Consider the following 22,296-nt stretch of genomic DNA (forward strand, 5'->3'; position numbering starts at 1 on the left):
TATCACTAAATAGTTACAAATATGATCAATGTCTTCTTTTATGGATATAAGTGTTTTACGCTATGGAGTAATAGTAGAAAATGTATTCATTTCCGAATAATAGAACAGTGCTTCAAAAAGTTATCAGCTTCTACCTAAAAAGTTTCAGTTAGTCAGTCTTGCATTTCTTATACTTGTCGTCCTTCCCCTATTTTCTTTCGTGGTGCTCTACCTCATCATAGTCCACATGGTGAAAACGACCATCGCGTGTAATAATTTCCTGAAATTGATAAAGAGTTTCATTAGCCAAAAGGACAAATATTAGCATGGAGAAGATGAATCCAAATAGGCCACAATATTATGTATGTTAATGATTTATGGTTTTACATTAAGCCAAGTGAAAGTGCAATTCATAAAGATCGGCAACAAAACAAAATATATGAGACGACATTAGAGAAGAATAATAAGGAGTGAAAATGGAGTTGGGGATAAATCTACTACAAACCTTCACATTAAATGCACTATACCATGGTCAAATGAGAATTCGACCATTAACATTTGATATTGATCTTCATCAAATTTTACCAATAAAAAACACATAATTGTAGAAAAAAAAAACAAAGGTAAGAACAATATCAAAATTTTAAAAAATACTCATATGTGATTATGTGAATCGGAAGATCATGGTTGATGGCACAATAAATTCTAACCTTGATTAGTGTATGCATGGAGGGTTATGGAGCCATTGAGTAGCTTATAGATACAATTCATAATTTATACTCATATCAGGAAAATGGGAAGTGATGGAGTAATGAATAATCAATCTACAATAATGAGAGTAGTTAACAAAAAAAACATTTTGAATTCTTAACATTTATGTTACTATAAGACTACATTGTGCATTTGGCATTGAGTTATAATGATAGTTCTAATTAATTGGACAGAAACTCAATAGGTAAATTAAATTAGATATTACAAAAATTAATTAAATTGAGAAAAGTTTTAATTAATTTGGTGGACGTTAAGTATTATGAAGAGTTTTTTTTTTGGAATCTGTTACCATGTTTAATTAACAAAATGAATTAAATAGGTAAAAATGTTAAAAAAATGGTGGGTGTTAAGTAATATGAAGGATTTTAATTAATTTATTAACATGATTTATAACAAAAATTTCAATTAAAATGCAATTTTAATTATAAATTATAAAATTTATTACATTTTTTATTACAAAAATTTCAATTAAAATGTCAATACTAATTATAAAGTATGAAATTTTGATGTAAATTTGTAAGGGTTACATAAATTTTGAAAAACAATATATTGAATATACAAAATTAATTTAAGAATACTGATAATATTCAATAATATTATAACTACGTGATTTAAATTAATTTATAGATAAATGAATCAAATTAATGACATGTAATAATAAATCGATAATCCATGTCACATTAATCGCCATGTCACATTAAAAATATGTCACGTCGGATTGTCGTTGTCGGTAGGAACAGTGATGATAAGAGACGGGGTAATTGGGTATGAATGTGTGTGTGGCATGCATTTGGGTTATGCGGCTGACGTGAGCTTCAAATGTCTGCGTGACTTTTTTATCCTACGTGGGATTGTCTACGTGGACTTAATTGGTCATTTTATGGTAGCATTTTAATAATATTTTTTAGATATAGATGTCTGTGTGGAGAATGGTTGGGTAGGCGTGTGTCAATCTTAACCAAGGTGGCATGTGAATGTCTATGTGGCTTTTTCCCATCCTACGTGGCTTTTTCTTATCCTACGTGGCTTTGTCTAGTTGACATTTTGTAGGATGCCTTTTAATAGTATTTATAGATTAAGTTAAGTGTAAAATGTAATGAAAACGTATTTACTTTCTAACCAAAAAAAGGCAAAACAAAATATAACAAACATCAAAAAAGATGATATACAAATTTTTAAAATAATTATCACTTTTTATTTATAATAAAAATATAAATAAATACATTTACAGTCTTTAAAAATACTATTTTTACTAATAACAAACAAATACTAATACCTATATAGTGATTATCCTAATCTTTTCCTGACAAAAACAAAAACAAATATCTCTTACACCACTACCAGTACCAATACCAATATTGTAAAATATTTTAGGGAGATGCTTAATCTTTTTAACATACCAGTATGTTATCTTTTTTATTTTGATTTTGTAGTATATAATCCTTATTTTTTGTTTTTGTTTCTATTTTAAAATATGAAACATATAAGATATTATTGTAAAATATTTTAGGGAGATGCTTAATCTTTTTAACATATCAGCATTTTATCTTTAAGATTTTATCTTGTATATTCTTTTCGTATTTTACATTAATATATTTTTTTTAATTTTTTTTTTCAGATTTTTTTTGAAGATTGGCAGTGTGAATGTTTTATTAAATAAGCATTGGATTGAAAGATTTCATTTAGTCGGTCCCACCTTCTGTAAATCAATTGTGTATGAAGATTTTATTCAGAAATTGTGTGTATCAATTAATTGTGTGAATCAATTAATTAAAAAAATATTTTCAATAGGGGCCCACTTTTTTGTGAATCAACCGAAAAAAGTTGAGCAATCCTTAATCTTTTTGTTTATTATTAGGAAATCTCATTTTCTGAATGATATTTACATATTTTCAGGTTATATCATTTCACCGTTCTTTTTTCTTCCTTCAAATCTTAATATTTTTTTCATATTACATACTTGTTCCTTTTTTGTTTTCTACTAGGGTAAAAGTTTAAAATTTATTATTAAGAAGTCCAATAAGATATATGAATCCTAATTTAAAATGGAAAAAAAAACGAGATTATACTGAAATGGATTAATCAAACTAAATAGATATAAACTCATAATGTTGGACTATTAAGTGAAGTTTAGAACCTTAATATTTGACTTTGTAGCCCAAAAACCTGGAAAAATAAGGACTAAGTAGTTATAGTAATTAGGCCTCCTAATTAGTTTCCGCTTAAGATCTTTAAAATTCTTGGCACGACCCTATCGGTGGCATTCTGCCATTGTCCTTGGCCTTTACAAATCCGCCCTTCTTAGCCTATAAATAGAGGGACATTCTCCTCTTATGCCTCAAACATCATAAGTATAACCTTCATCTAACCAAGTATAGTAAATACATTCAATGGATGAGGCCGTGGTGGTGGTAGCGGAGAAGAGTGGAGCTGAGGTTCAAGCTAGGGCTTACGAAGCATCTGTCCAATATATAGAGGAATTGACTAGTAAGTGTAACGAGATTCAAACCAAGGTTTTGGCAGAGATCTTAAGCCAAAACGCCGAGACAGAGTACTTGAAACGACATGGTATGCCGCATGGACATATCGACCGAGACACGTTCAAGACCAATGTGCCGGTAATCACGTATGAGGATATAAAGTCGGATATCTTACGCATATATAATGGTGATTTTTCTCCATTATTATGTGCTCAACCCATCGTTGAGTTAGTGCTTAGGTAAATAAATGTTTCATTTTTACTATTCGTAATTGTTTTTTTATTCAAAAATTCCTTTTTAAAACCGTTTTACACAAGTGTGAATTGTAAAATCAAGTCATATTTTACATAAATAATCTCACTAAAATAACTTCCACTAACCATTACTTTTCATGTTAAGGGCATCGGGGTCTTTTTATTGGGATCAAAGCGAACGTGTGTCCTAAATTTGGTGAAAGTCAGATGGTCTCGTGTAAAACAATAACAATAGAGGTGTATAAGTTATGAAAGATTTGTAGTAATATATTTCATCTAATGGTAAAGAATTTTTGGTTAAATAATTGACAGTTTTTGGTTAAAGAATTGAGGATCGAGTCTTTGTACAATAATGTACAACGTTTGCTATAACACAAATATTTCATCTAATATTGATTATTTTTATGAGACGGTCTTATTATATCAGTTCACCTTTATAAAAAGAAATGTAACTTTTCAACAATTATGTTCCGTCATAAGATTTCAATTAGAATTTGTTTCTTTAAGTTTTCCAACAAATTATTGATGCTGAATACATGAAGGATATTGAAAAAGGTAAAGTATCTATCTATATTATTAAAGGAAACTTTCTCATAATTATGAGTGTGATGATCGACGATGATTTTGGTTTACGTGCGTGCGTGCATGCATGCAGCACAGGAACATCAAGTGGACAAAGCAAGATGATACCAATAACAAATGATGATATGCAAAGGCGAATTAGGTTGCGCAATGCCGTTTACCCTTTTCTAACAAAGTCAGTTTCTTATTCTTATAAATATTTTTACGTAAATTCTTATTTAACACCGTCTCAAATTAAGACGGCATTAAGAAACGATTTAAGATTAGAGGTTTATATTCAATTTTGTTAGACTTGTTATTATCAGAATTACAAGTCTCTGAATTATGATTTACATTGTAGAACGGTTTCATATTTGAGCTTCTTAATTGTTTCTATATCTGTAGGTGTATTGAAGGGGAAAAGCCCGATAAAGGAAAGATGTTAGGCTTGTTACTAACAAGAGATGAAACTATAACACCAGGTGGTCTAGTAGCTCGGCCTGGTACAAACGCCATATTAAAAAATCCTCAATTTTACAATGATAATCCATATCCTTACAATACCAATACGAGTCCTATTGAGGCCATCCATTGTCCCGATCATTTTCAATCTATTTATACTCAATTACTATGTGGGTTTTACCAACGTCATGATGTGACATCTGTCAAAGTCGTCTTCTCGTTCAAATCTCATATGGGCCATTCACTTTCTAAAGGGTCATTACTCTGATCTATGTCATGACATCTCATCCAGAACTGAACCCAAAAATAACCGACTGTCTCTCTACGTACCCGCATGATTGAGACCTTCATGCAACACCCACAACCAGAGTTGGCCAAGTTTATTGAAAGTGCGTGCATTGGAGAAAATTGGGAAGGGATTTTGAAAACGATTTGGCCTAATGCAAAGTACATAGAGGCTATTCTAACGGGTTCCATGACTCAATATATACCGATGCTAAACTATTATAGTGGAGGATTGCCATTAGTAACTCTACTTTATGTTTCTTCGGAATGTGATTTCGGTTATAATTTGGACCCGATGTGTGGCCCGTATAACATTTCTTACACCTTAATGCCAAATATGGCCTATTACGAGTTCATACCTCTTACGTCCGAAGATGATGTTTCGGGCTCACAACCGGAACCCGTGGATATGGCAAATGTCGAGGTGGGGCAAGAGTATGAGCTTGTGATCACAACCTATACCGGTTTATATAGGTACGATTTTGTGAATCATTCTATATATTTCATTCATGACTATTTTATTTATAACTTTCGGTAGATAGAGTTCGGTCTGGCCAAATTTCAGTAGTAGTTTCAAAGTAGATTTTATATATCAATGTTGACATTCATTAGTCAATTGTTAATGAATTCAAGGTACCGAATGGGAGATGTGATTCGCCTAACAGGGTTTTACAATTCAACACCTCAATTTAAGTTCATAAGGAGAAGGAATGTGGTACTTAGCATTGAAGTCGACAAAACAACTGAATCTGATTTACATATGGCAATTCAAATGGCATCCAATGTACTCCAACCGTTTAACACAATAATCCTCGACTACACGAGCAATTCATGCACAGAGACCATTCCAGGACACTATGTTATCTACCTAGAGCTCATAACCAAAACTCCAGCAAATGGGACCGGCCTTGGCGCAAACATCCTGGAGGAATGTTGTTTGGCAATGGAGGAGTCTCTAGGATTTTACTACAAGTCGGGCCGAAAAAGCAATTGCATAGGTCCACTTGAGATCCGAGTGTTAAGTAACGGGACATTTGAAAAGTTGATGGATTTTGCAATATCAAATGGGGCGACTTTTAACCAATTTAAGATGCCTAGGTGTGTGAAATCGGTGTCCATGTTAGAGTTACTCGACTCAAGAGTCGACTCAAGCCACTTCAGCCCTTCAACGCCTCATTGTCGTTCTTAATTTCAAGGCACTCCAAATTCAAGTTTGATACATACTACAACTAAAAATGTCTAGAGAAGGCCTGTTTACTTAAAATTGACCGTTTCTTTTTTTAGAGCCGGAAAATAATTGATGAAAACCCTCCGGCGAGCCTAGTAATAAGGTTTGAACTTGTTTTTACTACTCCAAATTCAAGTTTGATACATACTACTACTTTTAATTTTAGGTATAAAGTTCTTCTTTATTTGTCATACTTTATACGAAGTCTATGACGGAATAGAAGTCGAGATGGCATAAAACTCAAGTCGAGATGGATTAGATCGAAGTTGAGTCAAACTTCTATCAATAATAGAAATCGTATACTTGTCGAATTGTATCTCTTTTATTCCGTCCTTGTTTGAGAAGGATACTAGCTTTGTACGCCTATATAAGGTGATGTCGTTATTGAATAAAGATACACAAGAATTAACCCGAATACCGTTCTTAACAAAGTCCGATTAATTTGTAGATTTGTTCTTCACGTTTTATTATTTACTAGTGTGTTGCCCGTGCGTTGCACGGATTCTAAAATAATAAGCTAAATATATAATGTGTGAGGACGTTTTAACCTTTATTGTGGAAAGGGAACTTTTGGACAATTTTAATGCTAACATAAATTGATTAGAGGTCATTATTATTGGTTCAACTTGTGATTTTATTAGTTAAAATAATTGACATTTGGACGACACGTTTTTTTTTCTTTAGATAGTAGTTTTGAAGGGTTTAGTTGGTAAAATAAAAGAAAAATAACAATTTATTATACTTTAAATCACTTATCATTGTGTGACATACAAAATTGTGCGGATTTTGTGTAATACTACGGTTTTATGAGTCTCTGGGTACTCTATCGAGTGGGCCTTACTCTATCGAGTAAGGGTGTTTTGCGATTTAAAATAGTTTCTGACCTGTTGGATACTCGATCGAGTAGCCTTGATACTCGATCGAGTAGGCGGCACTCGATCGAGTACGTCAGTTACTCGATCGAGTCGCCGGTTTACGGGGGGATGATTTGTCGGGTTTTTTTAATAATGCGAATTAATATTTAAACACTTCCGTCACTTTCATAATACACTTTTACAAAACTAATTACTTTCAAAAGAGAAATCAATCTACGTACTTCGCATTCATCGCATTATTGACAAATCCCGGAGCTTGGAAGGTCGGAATTCACCTTTCTTTACATCTTTGTGATCCTTGCATCGAGGGTAAGATCTACGTACTGTTTTTATGGTATTTCGTTAAAGTTAGTTAAACCCTAATTTGGGGATTTGGGGGTTTTGTTGTCTTTCTTGATTGGTAGTAATTGTATGATCATATGTTAGGAGGAGGATTCGTAGAAGAGGTCTTTTGATAACAGCTGTTGAGATCGTCTGACTGTATTGCATTCCAGGTAGGGTTTCTCTACTCAGTATTAGTCCCATAATGTGTTGGTGGTGATTTGTGATTGTTGATTGTTAAAATACGAGTATTGTGACAATTGTTGGTTTTGATTGCTTTTTAGTAATTGTGATTGTTTGTATCTGTCTGTGTTCTTCGGGGCGCGTCCCTGGCTGAGTGGAGTCACTTGCGGGAGTGGCTTCACGCCCATTATTCGCCTTCTGTGGAACCCGCCACAGAAGGGATGTGCACATTAATGGATTTGGGTTTATCGCTCGATGGAGATGAGCGGGATTAGGTGGGAACGGCTGCGGTCCCCCCCATCGGCGGCGTGGAGTGACATTGCGATGGGCACTCAGCGGGGCTACACACTTTAGTGTGTAGTCGTATTGTGGAGTTGGTGATGGAGTTCGGAGTATATCCGTGATGTTTGAGTGTGTTGATTGTTGTGTTGTTGGATTATATAAATTGTGTGATTAGTACTGACCCCGTTTATTGTTTTAAAAACTGTGGTGATCCATTCGGGGATGGTGAGCAGTTGTTGAGCAGGGTATGAGTAGAGATACATGGGCTAGCTGGGATGAGTCATCACTGCAGTTAGAAGAGTCTTCCGTTGTTGTCAGACTTTATGTTTAGTTGAGTAGACAGTTGGTTTTGAGAACATGTAACCGTATTTTGGCATTTGGTTTTGGATTGTATCTTATCCACTTAACTTTATACTATTTAAACATTGTTTCGTTATTGTCTTATGATTATCATTGCCTCGGGGAACCGAGATGGTAACATCTTTATACCTGGGTGGTCCTGGTAAGGCACTTGGAGTATGGGGGTGTTACAAAATGGTATCAGAGCGACGATCCTGAAACCTGTAATCAATAAATCTAATGAATATAGGGAGTCAATTAAAATGAACCCGGGGTAAAGGTTGTAGGTGCTAATGAAAAGGCTTGGGAGACGTCCTAAAGTCGCGATCTCGCCCTACAATTTTGAACCGGTCACATGGGGGCTATATGTCAAGGTCATATGTGGTGTTTGTTAGCTTGTGTGTGAATGTAACGATATATGTTGTGAATTGATGGATGTTGGGAGTAGAAGAATGATATGTGATTGAAAATTTGGTGGGGTGTGCTTATATGTTGGTTTGCATAAGGAAGCATGATGGTTGTTTATTATGTGGCATTTGATAACATGAAGTAGTGTAATTTGTTGATCATATGAGGAGTTGTGTAAAATTGCATGCTTAGTTATATTATAATGTTGAGTTTATAAAGTTGCATAGTATGTTGGGATATGAGAGATAACATGCGGGTAGTATGTACGAGTCAGCATGACTCGATCGAGTAGAGGGCACTCGATCGAGTAGGTAAGGTACTCGATTGAGTGGGTCTGACTCGATCGAGTGGGTATTTTGACGTTTTTATAACCAGAATCGTGATTTTATCTTGTATATTCTTTTCGTATCTTACATTAATATATTTTTTTTAATTTTTTTTTTCAGATTTTTTTTGAAGATTGGCAGTGTGAATGTTTTATTAAATAAGCATTGGATTGAAAGATTTCATTTAGTCAGTCCCACCTTCTGTAAATCAATTGTGTATGAAGATTTTATTCAGAAATTGTGTGTATCAATTAATTGTGTGAATCAATTAATTAAAAAAATATTTTCAATAGGGGCCCACTTTTTTGTGAATCAACCGAAAAAAGTTGAGCAATCCTTAATCTTTTTGTTTATTATTAGGAAATCTCATTTTCTGAATGATATTTACATATTTTCAGGTTATATCATTTCACCGTTCTTTTTTCTTCCTTCAAATCTTAATATTTTTTTCATATTACATACTTGTTCCTTTTTTGTTTTCTACTAGGGTAAAAGTTTAAAATTTATTATTAAGAAGTCCAATAAGATATATGAATCCTAATTTAAAATGAAAAAAAAAACGAGATTATACTGAAATGGATTAATCAAACTAAATAGATATAAACTCATAATGTTGGACTATTAAGTGAAGTTTAGAACCTTAATATTTGACTTTGTAGCCCAAAAACCTGGAAAAATAAGGACTAAGTAGTTATAGTAATTAGGCCTCCGAATTAGTTTTCGCTTAAGATCTTTAAAATTCTTGGCACGACCCTATCGGTGGCATTCTGCCATTGTCCTTGGTCTTTACAAATCCGCCCTTCTTAGCCTATAAATAGAGGGTCATTCTCCTCTTATGCCTCAAACATCATAAGTATAACCTTCATCTAACCAAGTATAGTAAATACATTCAATGGATGAGGCCGTGGTGGTGGTAGCGGAGAAGAGTGGAGCTGAGGTTCAAGCTAGGGCTTACGAAGCATCATCATCCAATATATAGAGGAATTGACTAGTAAGTGTAACGAGATTCAAACCAAGGTTTTGGCAGAGATCTTAAGCCAAAACGCCGAGACAGAGTACTTGAAACGACATGGTATGCCGCATGGACATATCGACCGAGACACGTTCAAGACCAATGTGCCGGTAATCACGTATGAGGATATAAAGTCGGATATCTTACGCATATATAATGGTGATTTTTCTCCATTATTATGTGCTCAACCCATCGTTGAGTTAGTGCTTAGGTAAATAAATGTTTCATTTTTACTATTCGTAATTGTTTTTTTATTCAAAAATTCCTTTTTAAAACCGTTTTACACAAGTGTGAATTGTAAAATCAAGTCATATTTTACATAAATAATCTCACTAAAATAACTTCCACTAACCATTACTTTTCATGTTAAGGGCATCAGGGTCTTTTTTATTGGGATCAAAGCGAACGTGTGTCCTAAATTTGGTGAAAGTCAGATGGTCTCGTGTAAAACAATAACAATAGAGGTGTATAAGTTATGAAAGATTTGTAGTAATATATTTCATCTAATGGTAAAGAATTTTTGGTTAAATAATTGACAGTTTTTGGTTAAAGAATTGAGGATCGAGTCTTTGTACAATAATGTACAACGTTTGCTATAACACAAATATTTCATCTAATATTGATTATTTTTATGAGACGGTCTTATTATATCAGTTCACCTTTATAAAAAGAAATGTAACTTTTCAACAATTATGTTCCGTCATAAGATTTCAATTCGAATTTGTTTCTTTAAGTTTTCCAACAAATTATTGATGCTGAATACATGAAGGATATTGGAAAAGGTAAAGTATCTATCTATATTATTAAAGGAAACTTTCTCATAATTATGAGTGTGATGATCGACGATGATTTTGGTTTACGTGCGTGCGTGCATGCATGCAGCACAGGAACATCAAGTGGACAAAGCAAGATGATACCAATAACAAATGATGATATGCAAAGGCGAATTAGGTTGCGCAATGCCGTTTACCCTTTTCTAACAAAGTCAGTTTCTTATTCTTATAAATATTTTTACGTAAATTCTTATTTAACACCATCTCAAATTAAGACGGCATTAAGAAACGATTTAAGATTAGAGGTTTATATTCAATTTTGTTAGACTTGTTATTATCAGAATTACAAGTCTCTGAATTATGATTTACATTGTAGAACGGTTTCATATTTGAGCTTCTTAATTGTTTCTATATCTGTAGGTGTATTGAAGGGGAAAAGCCCGATAAAGGAAAGATGTTAGGCTTGTTACTAACAAGAGATGAAACTATAACACCAGGTGGTCTAGTAGCTCGGCCTGGTACAAACGCCATATTAAAAAATCCTCAATTTTACAATGATAATCCATATCCTTACAATACCAATACGAGTCCTATTGAGGCCATCCATTGTCCCGATCATTTTCAATCTATTTATACTCAATTACTATGTGGGTTTTACCAACGTCATGATGTGACATCTGTCAAAGTCGTCTTCGGTTCAAATCTCATATGGGCCATTCACTTTCTAAAGGGTCATTACTCTGATCTATGTCATGACATCTCATCCGGTAACCTGAACCCAAAAATAACCGACCTGTCTCTACGTACCCGCATGATTGAGACCTTCATGCAACACCCACAACCAGAGTTGGCCAAGTTTATTGAAAGTGCGTGCATTGGAGAAAATTGGGAAGGGATTTTGAAAACGATTTGGCCTAATGCAAAGTACATAGAGGCTATTCTAACGGGTTCCATGACTCAATATATACCGATGCTAAACTATTATAGTGGAGGATTGCCATTAGTAACTCTACTTTATGTTTCTTCGGAATGTGATTTCGGTTATAATTTGGACCCGATGTGTGGCCCGTATAACATTTCTTACACCTTAATGCCAAATATGGCCTATTACGAGTTCATACCTCTTACGTCCGAAGATGATGTTTCGGGCTCACAACCGGAACCCGTGGATATGGCAAATGTCGAGGTGGGGCAAGAGTATGAGCTTGTGATCACAACCTATACCGGTTTATATAGGTACGATTTTGTGAATCATTCTATATATTTCATTCATGACTATTTTATTTATAACTTTCGGTAGATAGAGTTCGGTTCGGCCAAATTTCAGTAGTAGTTTCAAAGTAGATTTTATATATCAATGTTGACATTCATTAGTCAATTGTTAATGAATTCAAGGTACCGAATGGGAGATGTGATTCGCCTAACAGGGTTTTACAATTCAACACCTCAATTTAAGTTCATAAGGAGAAGGAATGTGGTACTTAGCATTGACGTCGACAAAACAACTGAATCTGATTTACATATGGCAATTCAAATGGCATCCAATGTACTCCAACCGTTTAACACAATAATCCTCGACTACACGAGCAATTCATGCACAGAGACCATTCCAGGACACTATGTTATCTACCTAGAGCTCATAACCAAAACTCCAGCAAATGGGACCGGCCTTGGCGCAAACATCCTGGAGGAATGTTGTTTGGCAATGGAGGAGTCTCTAGGATTTTACTACAAGTCGGGCCGAAAAAGCAATTGCATAGGTCCACTTGAGATCCGAGTGTTAAGTAACGGGACATTTGAAAAGTTGATGGATTTTGCAATATCAAATGGGGCGACTTTTAACCAATTTAAGATGCCTAGGTGTGTGAAATCGGTGTCCATGTTAGAGTTACTCGACTCAAGAGTCGACTCAAGCCACTTCAGCCCTTCAACGCCTCATTGTTAATTTCAAGGCACTCCAAATTCAAGTTTGATACATACTACAACTAAAAATGTCTAGAAAAGGCATGTTTACTTAAAATTGACCGTTTCTTTTTTTTAGAGCCGGAAAATAATTGATGAAAACCCTCCGGCGAGCCTAGTAATAAGGTTTGAACTTGTTTTTACTACTCCAAATTCAAGTTTGATACATACTACTACTTTTAATTTTAGGTATAAAGTTCTTCTTTATTTGTCATACTTTATACGAAGTCTATGACGGAATAGAAGTCGAGATGGCATAAAACTCAAGTCAAGATGGATTAGATCGAAGTTGAGTCAAACTTCTATCAATAATAGAAATCGTATACTTGTCGAATTGTGTCTCTTTTATTCCGTCCTTGTTTGAGAAGGATACTAGCTTTGTACGCCTATATAAGGTGATGTCGTTATTGAATAAAGATACACAAGAATTAACCCGAATACCGTTCTTAACAAAGTCCGATTAATTTGTAGATTTGTTCTTCACGTTTTATTATTTACTAGTGTGTTGCCCGTGCGTTGCACGGATTCTAAAATAATAAGCTAAATATATAATGTGTGAGGACGTTTTAACCTTTATTGTGGAAAGGGAACTTTTGGACAATTTTAATGCTAACATAAATTGATTAGAGGTCATTATTATTGGTTCAACTTGTGATTTTATTAGTTAAAATAATTGACATTTGAACGACACGTTTTTTTTGTCTTTAGATAGTAGTTTTGAAGGGTTTAGTTGGTAAAATAAATAAAAAATAACAATTTATTATACTTTAAATCACTTATCATTGTGTGACATACAAAATTGTGCGGATTTTGTGTAATACTACGGTTTTATGAGTCTCTGGGTACTCTATCGAGTGGGCCTTACTCTGTCGAGTAAGGGTGTTTTGCGATTTAAAATAGTTTCTGACCTGTTGGATACTCGATCGAGTAGCCTTGATACTCGATCGAGTAGGCGGCACTCGATCGAGTACGTCAGTTACTCGATCGAGTAGCCGGTTTACGGGGGGATGATTTGTCGGGTTTTGTTAATAATGCGAATTAATATTTAAACACTTCCGTCACTTTCATAATACACTTTTACAAAACTAATTACTTTCAAAAGAGAAATCAATCTACGTACTTCGCATTCATCGCATTATTGACAAATCCCGGAGCTTGGAAGGTCGGAATTCACCTTTCTTTACATCTTTGTGATCCTTGCATCGAGGGTAAGATCTACGTACTGTTTTTATGGTATTTCGTTAAAGTTAGTTAAACCCTAATTTGGGGATTTGGGGGTTTTGTTGTCTTTCTTGATTGGTAGTAATTGTATGATCATATGTTAGGAGGAGGATTCGTAGAAGAGGTCTTTTGATAACAGCTGTTGAGATCGTCTGACTGTATTGCATTCCAGGTAGGGTTTCTCTACTCAGTATTAGTCCCATAATGTGTTGGTGGTGATTTGTGATTGTTGATTGTTAAAATACGAGTATTGTGACAATTGTTGGTTTTGATTGCTTTTTAGTAATTGTGATTGTTTGTATCTGTCTGTGTTCTTTGGCGCGTCCCTGGCGGAGTGGAGTCACTTGCGGGAGTGGCTTCACGCCCATTATTCGCCTTCTGTGGAACCCGCCACGGAAGGGATGTGCACATTAATGGATTTGGGTTTATCGCTCGATGGAGATGAGCGGGGATTAGGTGGGAACGGTGCGGTCCCCAGCGGCGGCGTGGAGTGACTGTTGCGATGGGCACTGGCGGGGCTACACACTTTAGTGTGTAGTCGATGATTGTGGAGTTGGTGATGGAGTTCGGAGTATATCCGTGATGTTTGTTTGTGTTGATTGTTGTGTTGTTGGATTATATAAATTGTGTGATTAGTAATCGACCCGTTTATTGTTTTAAAATGTGGTGATCCATTCGGAGATGGTGAGCGAGTTGTTGAGGGTATGAGTAGAGATACATGGGCTAGGTTGGGATGAGTCATCATCTTTGTAGTTAGAAGAGTCTTCCGTTGTCGACTTTATGTTTAGTTGAGTAGACAGTTGGTTTTGAGAACATGTAACCGTATTTTGGCATTTGGTTTTGGATTGTATCTTATTCACTTAACTTTATACTATTTAAACATTGTTTCGTTATTGTCTTATGATTATCATTGGCTCGGAGAACCGAGATGGTAACATCTTTATACCTGGGTGGTCCTGGTAAGGCATTTGGAGTATGGGGGTGTTACAAAATGGTATCAGAGCGACGGTCCTGAATCCTGTAACCAATGAATCTAATGAATATAGGGAGTCAATTAAAATGAACTCGGGGTAAAGGTTGTAGGAGCTAATGCAAAGGCTTGGGAGACGTCCTAAAGTCGCGATCTCGCCCTACAATTTTGAACCGGTCACATGGGGGCTATATGTCAAGGTCATATGTGGTGTTTGTTAGCTTGTGTGTGAATGTAACGATATATGTTGTGAATTGATGGATGTTGGGAGTAGAAGAATTATATGTGATTGAAAATTTGGTGGGGTGTGCTTATATGTTGGTTTGCATAAGGAAGCATGATGATTGTTTATTATGTGGCATTTGATAACATGAAGTAGTGTAATTTGTTGATCATATGAGGAGTTGTGTAGAATTGCATGCTTAGTTATATTATAATGTTGAGTTTATAAAGTTGCATAGTATGTTGGGATATGAGAGATAACATGCGGGTAGTATGTACGAGTCAGCATGACTCGATCGAGTAGAGGGCACTCGATCGAGTAGGTAAGGTACTCGATCGAGTGGGTGTGACTCGATCGAGTGGGTATTTTGACGTTTTTATAACCAGAATCGTGTTTTTGAGTACTCGATCGAGTATATAGGGCACTCGATCGAGTAGGGGGTCACTCGATCGAGTGGCTGTGCAACTCGGTCGAATATGTTAGATATCAGAAGGTCTGTTTTGGGTCTGAAGTCGGGGCACTCGATCGAGTATGGTGGGTACTCGATCGAGTAGCCGCTACTCGATCGAGTAGGTTTAGGCACTCGATCGAGTGTGTTCTGGGCAGTCTGTTTTCGTGTTTTGAGGATATGGTGCGTATGTTTATATCTACCCTTTTCTTATATAGTTTCAAGTTGCCGCCCAAGAAAACCGTCTTGTATGCGAGAGCTGAGAGCATGAACATCGATGATATAGTTAAGATGTTGGAGCATCAAGATGCTCTTACGGAGGCCCTAAAGAGAGTGGGAAAGGATAAGGAGGTTGATCACTCTAAGATCAGCCTTTATATAGCGAGGTTTAACCCAAAAGAGTACAAGGGGACCGGGGAGCCAATTCTTCTTGACAATTGGCATCGTGAGATGGAGAACATACTAGACCTGGTACATTGTACTGATGAGATGAAAGTAGAACAAGCTGCGTTCTACTTAAGGGAGGCAGCTGGTGAGTGGTGGGACAAGGTGAAAACGGGTGCTAGAGAGATGTATATGAAGCATGGCTTACCTGTTATACCTTGGGAAGAGTTCCGGAGGGCTATGAGGAAAGAGTTTGTACCTGAGCATGTGAGGAGTAAGCTGAGGGAGGAGTTTGATGGGTTTAGGATGACATCTGATATGTCAGTGGCTGAGTACTACAAGCAGTTTAATGAGAAGTCTAGATATGCCGAGGACATGGGTTTGAGTGAGGAGAACCTAGCGCTGAGATTTGAGAGGGGGTTGACCCCCAAGATCATGGACAAGTTACCCGTGGGAGTCCTTACTGATGTTAAGGAAGCTTATGAGAGGGCTGGGAGAGCTGAGAGGTTGGTGGAGATGGCTCGGGAGAGAGTAGTTGAGAAAAAAAAGGCTGAGAGTGAAGGTGGTGGCCAATATAACTACAAGAAAGGCAACCACAATCAGGCTAGATCGTTTTCTTCTGGTTCAGGGTTCAGTGCTGGGGCTTCCTTTGGGAAAAAGTCGCAAATTGCACAAATTGGACGGTCTCCCCTGTCTAAAAGATCTCTAAGGTAACTCTCAAAAATTTCTTCGAGGGGTTATTTATATCCTTAAAACCAGGGAAATCGTCGAGAATCAATGGGAATGGACACGCTAATCCAGACACATTTTCCAGCTTTTCGCCATTCATTAAAGTCCTTACGTATTCCTGATTTATAAATACGGAAAAACTAATCTTTGTCGATAAGACTCCCATACCGTAAAACAGTATTCCAGGGATGTTTAAGGAAGAGGAAACCGTTACAGCCCATCCGAGGAAAAAGTCGCAAATGGCACAAATTGGACGGTCTCCTGTATCGACAAGATCTCTAAGATAACTCTCAAAAGGTTGTTTTAGTTTCAAAGTCGCTCGTAAGAACGGAAGACGTTGATCGTCTGAAGTTAGATCTTTCGTGTTTTCATAACCTAGAGGTAAACCGTCTACTACAGGAAACGGTATAACATGAGTTGAAATGGTGGATGAGAATTTTGTGTCGAAATGTGAAGAAATTTGTTTAGCATTGGAAGGTGTTGTGATGATGGTCACCTTTACGCCTCGAAATGACAGAACCTTCGCTTGAGCCATGAAAGGAAAGATGATTGCGGGGGGGGGAGGATTTGCATTAGCCATGTCTAGACAAAGCAAATGCTTCCCAAAGTGTTGTGTTTATAAATACATTTAGATACTGATGGGTTTCAAACCAAGATCATGAGTACATATCTGCAACTAGAGCTGACAAACTTATCCCGACCGGACAAATCCGATCCGCCATAACCCGATAATGACCTTACTCGACCTGAGGCAGGCTTTCCCGATATGACCCGAAACCAAAATGACTGACCCGACCCAAACCTGACCTGATTGATGACACCTCTATCGACTACAACTACTCACAACCCACTCTCTTATCAACTATACCAGGTTACAATTACGAAGGCTCAAATGTGTAGTACGTTGTTGCTCTCTGCCTTTCGTTCTATCTTCTAGCTGATCTCTTCAACATAAAGTTAGTGGACAAGGTTGATTGGAGGCCAATTGTTTTGTTTGTATTCAATTCAAATGATTGATCCCAATTTATTTAAGCGTATTGATTTTCGCTATACACATTTTACTCATTGGAGTACGCTTTTGACAATACTACCCTTCTCATTTCCCCTCTCATTGGAAATGTACCCCTTTCGCCGACAGTCGACACCATCTCTCTTTACAGCATTTCTTGCCATTTGTTTGGAACTTCTTGACCCCAATTTACTTGGTACTCCCTGCATATTTACGTATTTTTTTGGTACACACAACACGGTAGATGACTGAGTTGAGATTCTTCAAAAAATTCTGACATCAAAATTATTTCTGACATAACGACTGCATTTATTACTTGATGATAAATTTCAGGATCACAAAATTAACATGGACAAATTCAGAAAGCATCCACTAATTCCGAAGATCTTGAACAAAACCCGTATCTAAATTCACTGAAAATTGTAAGAACCAGTAAAAATTCGTCAAAATGTCGCTATATTAAATTCTTACTGCATTATTTTAACAATCAGATAGTACGCTGTACTCCTGTAAAGAGTTGATCAAATGATCCAATTTCTTAGAAGATGAACCATCTTTCTTTACAGCATTTCTTGCCATTAATCCTATTTCTTCAGCCCGTTTTCGAGCTAGTCTTCCACTCTCTCCACTCATTAACTCCTTCACTCCACTACTAATGGCATTACACCCATATATCACACCATCCTCTTGTACCTCGTCGAGTTTCGGATCCATGGCTAACCCTGCCTTCAAGAAATGCATCACTAACTTAGCATTTAGGGACTGGTCCGCGCCCATTGGCCAAGTCAATATGGGTACACCCATAGACAAGCTCTCTACGACCGAGTTCCAACCACAATGACTTAAAAACCCTCTGATTGCTGGATGGGCTAATATACTCCTTTGATCCACCCACTCCCTTATCACTATTCCTCTACCTTTCACCCTTTCCTCCCATCCCTCCGGTGGTGTCCAACTACTCGACCGAACTACCCAGATGAAGCGCTGACCAGCCAAGTCTAGTCCCAGCGCAATCTCGTCCATCTGGGATTTCAATATCTGGGATTGTGTCCCAAATGAGACATAGATTACACCCTCTTTCCTCTCATGTTGCTCATCTAACCAACTTCGGTACAAATTAGACCGATCATTTGAAATTGAAGATTTCGGGATGTTACCATCTTCATACAGTAAAAGTGGCCCAACACACCATACTTTAACACTTGATCTTCCATAGAAATCCTCAAGAGCCCTTACAAACTCACCTTCTAGCTCATCAAAACTATTGCATAGTACTCCCCAACAAGTGCTAATCGCGCCACCAGCATCATTTTCTTGGAAGAACTTCATCCAGGGGCTATTTTTATCCTTTAAACTAGAGAAATCGTCTAGAATCAAGGGGAATGGGGAGAGTTTTTCCAGCTTTTCGCCATTCACCAAAGTCATCATATGTTCCTCATTTGAGTATAAGGTACAATTAATCTTGGTCGATAAGACTCCCATACCATAAAAGAGTATTCCAGGGATATTAAAGGAAGCGCAGACGGTGATCGCCCATCCTAGGAAAAAGTCACATATTGCACAAATTGGACGGTCTTCCCTCTCTAACAGATCTCTAAGATAACTCTCAAAAGGTTGTTTTAGCTTCAAAGTCGCTCTTAAGAACGGAAGAACTTGATTGTCTGAGGTTAGTTCTTTCGTGTTTTCACAACCTAAAAGTAAACCATCTACCACCGGAAATGGTATAACATGAGTCAGAATAGTGGATGAAAATTTTGTGGTGAAAAAAGAGGAAATTTGTTTAGCATTGGAAGGTGTTGTGATGATGGTCACCTTTACGCCTCGAAACGACAGAGCCTTGGCTAAGTCTAGTAGAGGGAAAGTGTGGCCTTGAGCCATGAAGGGGAAGATGATTGCATGAGGGGGAAGATTTTCACTAGCCATGTCTAGATGATTGTCATATGACAAGCAAATGCTTTCAAACTGTCGACAATTATATGCTGACGGGTTTCAAATCAAGACAAGGAATGAGACATCTCATCAACCACTACCACTTTACCTACTACAACTAAATACAGTAGTAGGTTACATAAACAAAGGCTCAAATGTTTACAACGTGGTACAGTTTCTCTAGTCCTTTTATTCTCCAAGTCATTATCTATCTATAGAGGATTAAAACCGATTAAATTTACCGAGTTAGTCTTGTGCAAGACGATTTTACACTAATATAATTGTGAAAAAGATCCAAACACAACCGTTTTAGTGGCTAAAAATGGTTACGGAAAGATTTAACTTTATCACAACTATTCTTCTAAAGTAACTCTCCGTGAATTCACTTAGAGAATAAGTTAACAAGAGTTAGGTCATATTCTTTTGGACTGAAATTGTCTGAATTGAATTGATTTTAACGGACCTGAACTAATCTGAACTTAACTTAACTTATTGAATAAGGTCATGCTCTTTTCGGCTAATAAGAGTCAAACCTTATTGAACTGAAGTGAGAGTTAATTTGTGAAGAGATGAGCTGAATTGAACTAAACTAAATGAAGCCGAGCTGAACTTAATGAAGCTGAGCTAAACTGAAATAAGCTGAAATTAAGTCCAAAAGAACAAGACCTAATAAGAATAATATTAAGTTGAACTGAACTGATCTTGACTGAACTTAAAGGACTTGACCTGACCTGAACTTATAATAACTGAAATTAAGTCCAAAAAGACATGGTCTTGCCCATTGTAAATCAATTGTGACAAGGTAAGGTTTGCAAGAGACTAGCACCGAAAGTAGCCAAAGAAAAGAAACCGGAACATTGATATACTTCCTTCGTCTCAACCATTGTTTACCTTTGATTAAAATTCCCCTCACAGAGAATAAGAATCGGTAAACAAATAATTTCCACAGATAAAATAACAAGATTGGAAGAACCAGTAAAAATACGTCGAAAAGTTGATAGATTAAAACTCTTAAAACCATATTACTGTATTATTATTTTAACAATTACGTAGTACACTCTACTGCTGTAAAGACTTTATCATCTGATCCAACTTCTTAGAAGATGAACCATCTTCCATTACAGCAGTTCTTGCCATTAATCCTATTTCTTTAGCCCGTTTTCGAGCTAATCTTCCACTCTCTTCACCCATCAACTCTTTTACACCACTACTAATGGCATTACACCCATATCTCACACTCTCCTCTCGTACCTCGTCGAGTTTCGGATCCATGGCTAACCCTACATTCAAGACATGGACCAATAATTTGGCATTTAGGGGTTGTTCCGCGCCAATTGGCCAAGTCAATATGGGTACGCCCATAGACAAGCTCTCTAGCACCGAGTTCCAACCACAATGACTTAAGAACCCTTCGATTGCTGGATGGGCTAATATGCTCCTTTGATCCACCCACTCCCTTATCACTAACCCTCTACCTTTCACCCTTTCCTCCCATCCCTCTGGTCGTGTCCAACTACTCGAGCGAACGACCCAGATGAAGGGATGACCAGCCAAGTCTAGTCCTAGCGCAATCTCGTCCATCTGGGGGTTTGATATCTGGGATTGTGTCCCAAATGACACATAGATTACACCGTCTTTTCTCTCATGTTGCTCATCTAGCCAACTTTGGTACAAATTAAACTGATCATTAAGAGATGTTTTATTCTCTTCTTGATCATCATATAGTAAAAGTGGCCCAACACACCAGACCTTAACACTTGATCTTCCATATGAATCCTCAAGAGCACTTATAAAGTCGCCTTCGAGCTCTTCAAAACTATTGCATAGTACTCCCCAACAAGTGCGATTAGCACCACCATCACCATTTTCTTTGAAGAACTTCATTGAGGGGGTATTCATATTCTTAAAAAGAGGGAAATCGTCGAGAATCAAGGGGAAAGGACACACTAATCCGGATAGAGTTTCCAGCTTTTCGCCATTCATCAAAGTCCTCATGTATTCGTCATTTAATAATACAGTACGACCAATCTTGGACGATAAGACTCCCATACCGTTAAAGAGTATTCCGGGGATGTTAAAGGAAGCAGAGACGGTGATCGCCCATCCCACAAAATAGTCACATATTGCACAAATTGGACGGTCTCCCCTCTCTAAAAGATCTCTAAGATAACTCTCAAATGGTTGTTTTAACATCAAAGTGGCTCTTAAGAATGGAAGACGTTGATCGTCTGAGGTCAGTTCCTTCGTGTTTTCACAACCTAGAGGTAAACCATCTACTACAGGAAATTCTATAACATGAGTCGAAATGGTGGATGAGAATCCGGGGCCAAAATGGGCAGAAATTTCTTTAGCATTGGACGGTGTAGTGATGATGGTCACCTTTACGCCTCGAAATGACATAACCTTGGCTAAGTCTAGCAAAGGGATCGTGTGGCCTTGAGCCATGAAGGGGAAGATGATTGCATGGGACCGACACTGGGTATTCATGGATAAAGACAAAAAAGATGAAAAAAGAAGAGAAGGTAAATGTGGTTTACTTTGGTATAGGAAATGTGAGGAAAAATGAGGAAGACCAAAGTTTCTTTGTCTGAAAGAAGCAGCAAGAAGAGGAATAGATTAGTGGGTTGGTGGTGGACCACTGTGCACTAAACAAGGAAAATTACGTATTATTTTGGCAACCATTGCTCAATTATTAGAGAGAAGTGTATAACAAAGTACTCCCTCTGTTCCCATCATTTGTTTACCTATTCCATTTTTGATGTCTCACTCATTTGTTTACCTTTCTGATTTAGGAACAATTTACAAGTTATTTGATCATCCACCTCATCTTGATCCACTTGTCACCCATCAGTTATATTTACAAATGGTCCCCTCCTATTTCC

General features: G+C 36.8%; 4 protein-coding genes and 1 pseudogene across 4 annotated transcripts; 2 read left to right on the plus strand and 3 right to left on the minus strand.

Annotated features, from left to right (window-relative positions):
* Window positions 1-3,073: 3,073 nt before the first annotated feature.
* On the plus strand, window positions 3,074-6,435 carry LOC141622646 (indole-3-acetic acid-amido synthetase GH3.4-like; annotated as a pseudogene).
* A 3,293-nt stretch (window positions 6,436-9,728) lies between these two features.
* On the plus strand, window positions 9,729-12,955 carry LOC141622650 (indole-3-acetic acid-amido synthetase GH3.4-like). The gene is made up of 4 exons (XM_074438663.1): window positions 9,729-9,977; window positions 10,649-10,750; window positions 10,960-11,775; window positions 11,935-12,955. Exons 1-4 carry the CDS (start codon window positions 9,829-9,831, stop codon window positions 12,482-12,484), a joined length of 1,617 nt encoding a protein of 538 aa, XP_074294764.1. The 5' UTR covers window positions 9,729-9,828; the 3' UTR covers window positions 12,485-12,955.
* Window positions 12,956-16,441: 3,486 nt separating this feature from the next.
* LOC141623497 (UDP-glycosyltransferase 73C5-like) lies at window positions 16,442-17,056 on the minus strand. The gene has a single exon (XM_074439598.1). It carries the CDS (start codon window positions 17,054-17,056, stop codon window positions 16,442-16,444), a length of 615 nt encoding a protein of 204 aa, XP_074295699.1.
* Window positions 17,057-17,770: 714 nt separating this feature from the next.
* LOC141622651 (UDP-glycosyltransferase 90A1-like) lies at window positions 17,771-19,408 on the minus strand. The gene has a single exon (XM_074438664.1). The coding sequence runs from the start codon at window positions 19,406-19,408 to the stop codon at window positions 17,966-17,968; it is 1,443 nt and encodes a 480-aa protein (XP_074294765.1). The 3' UTR covers window positions 17,771-17,965.
* LOC141622652 (UDP-glycosyltransferase 73B1-like) lies at window positions 17,924-22,015 on the minus strand. Its single transcript, XM_074438665.1, has one exon. The coding sequence runs from the start codon at window positions 21,899-21,901 to the stop codon at window positions 20,474-20,476; it is 1,428 nt and encodes a 475-aa protein (XP_074294766.1). The 5' UTR covers window positions 21,902-22,015; the 3' UTR covers window positions 17,924-20,473.
* Window positions 22,016-22,296: the final 281 nt, after the last annotated feature.

Source organism: Silene latifolia, chromosome X (assembly GCF_048544455.1).
Source record: "Silene latifolia isolate original U9 population chromosome X, ASM4854445v1, whole genome shotgun sequence".
NCBI lineage: Eukaryota > Viridiplantae > Streptophyta > Magnoliopsida > Caryophyllales > Caryophyllaceae > Silene > Silene latifolia.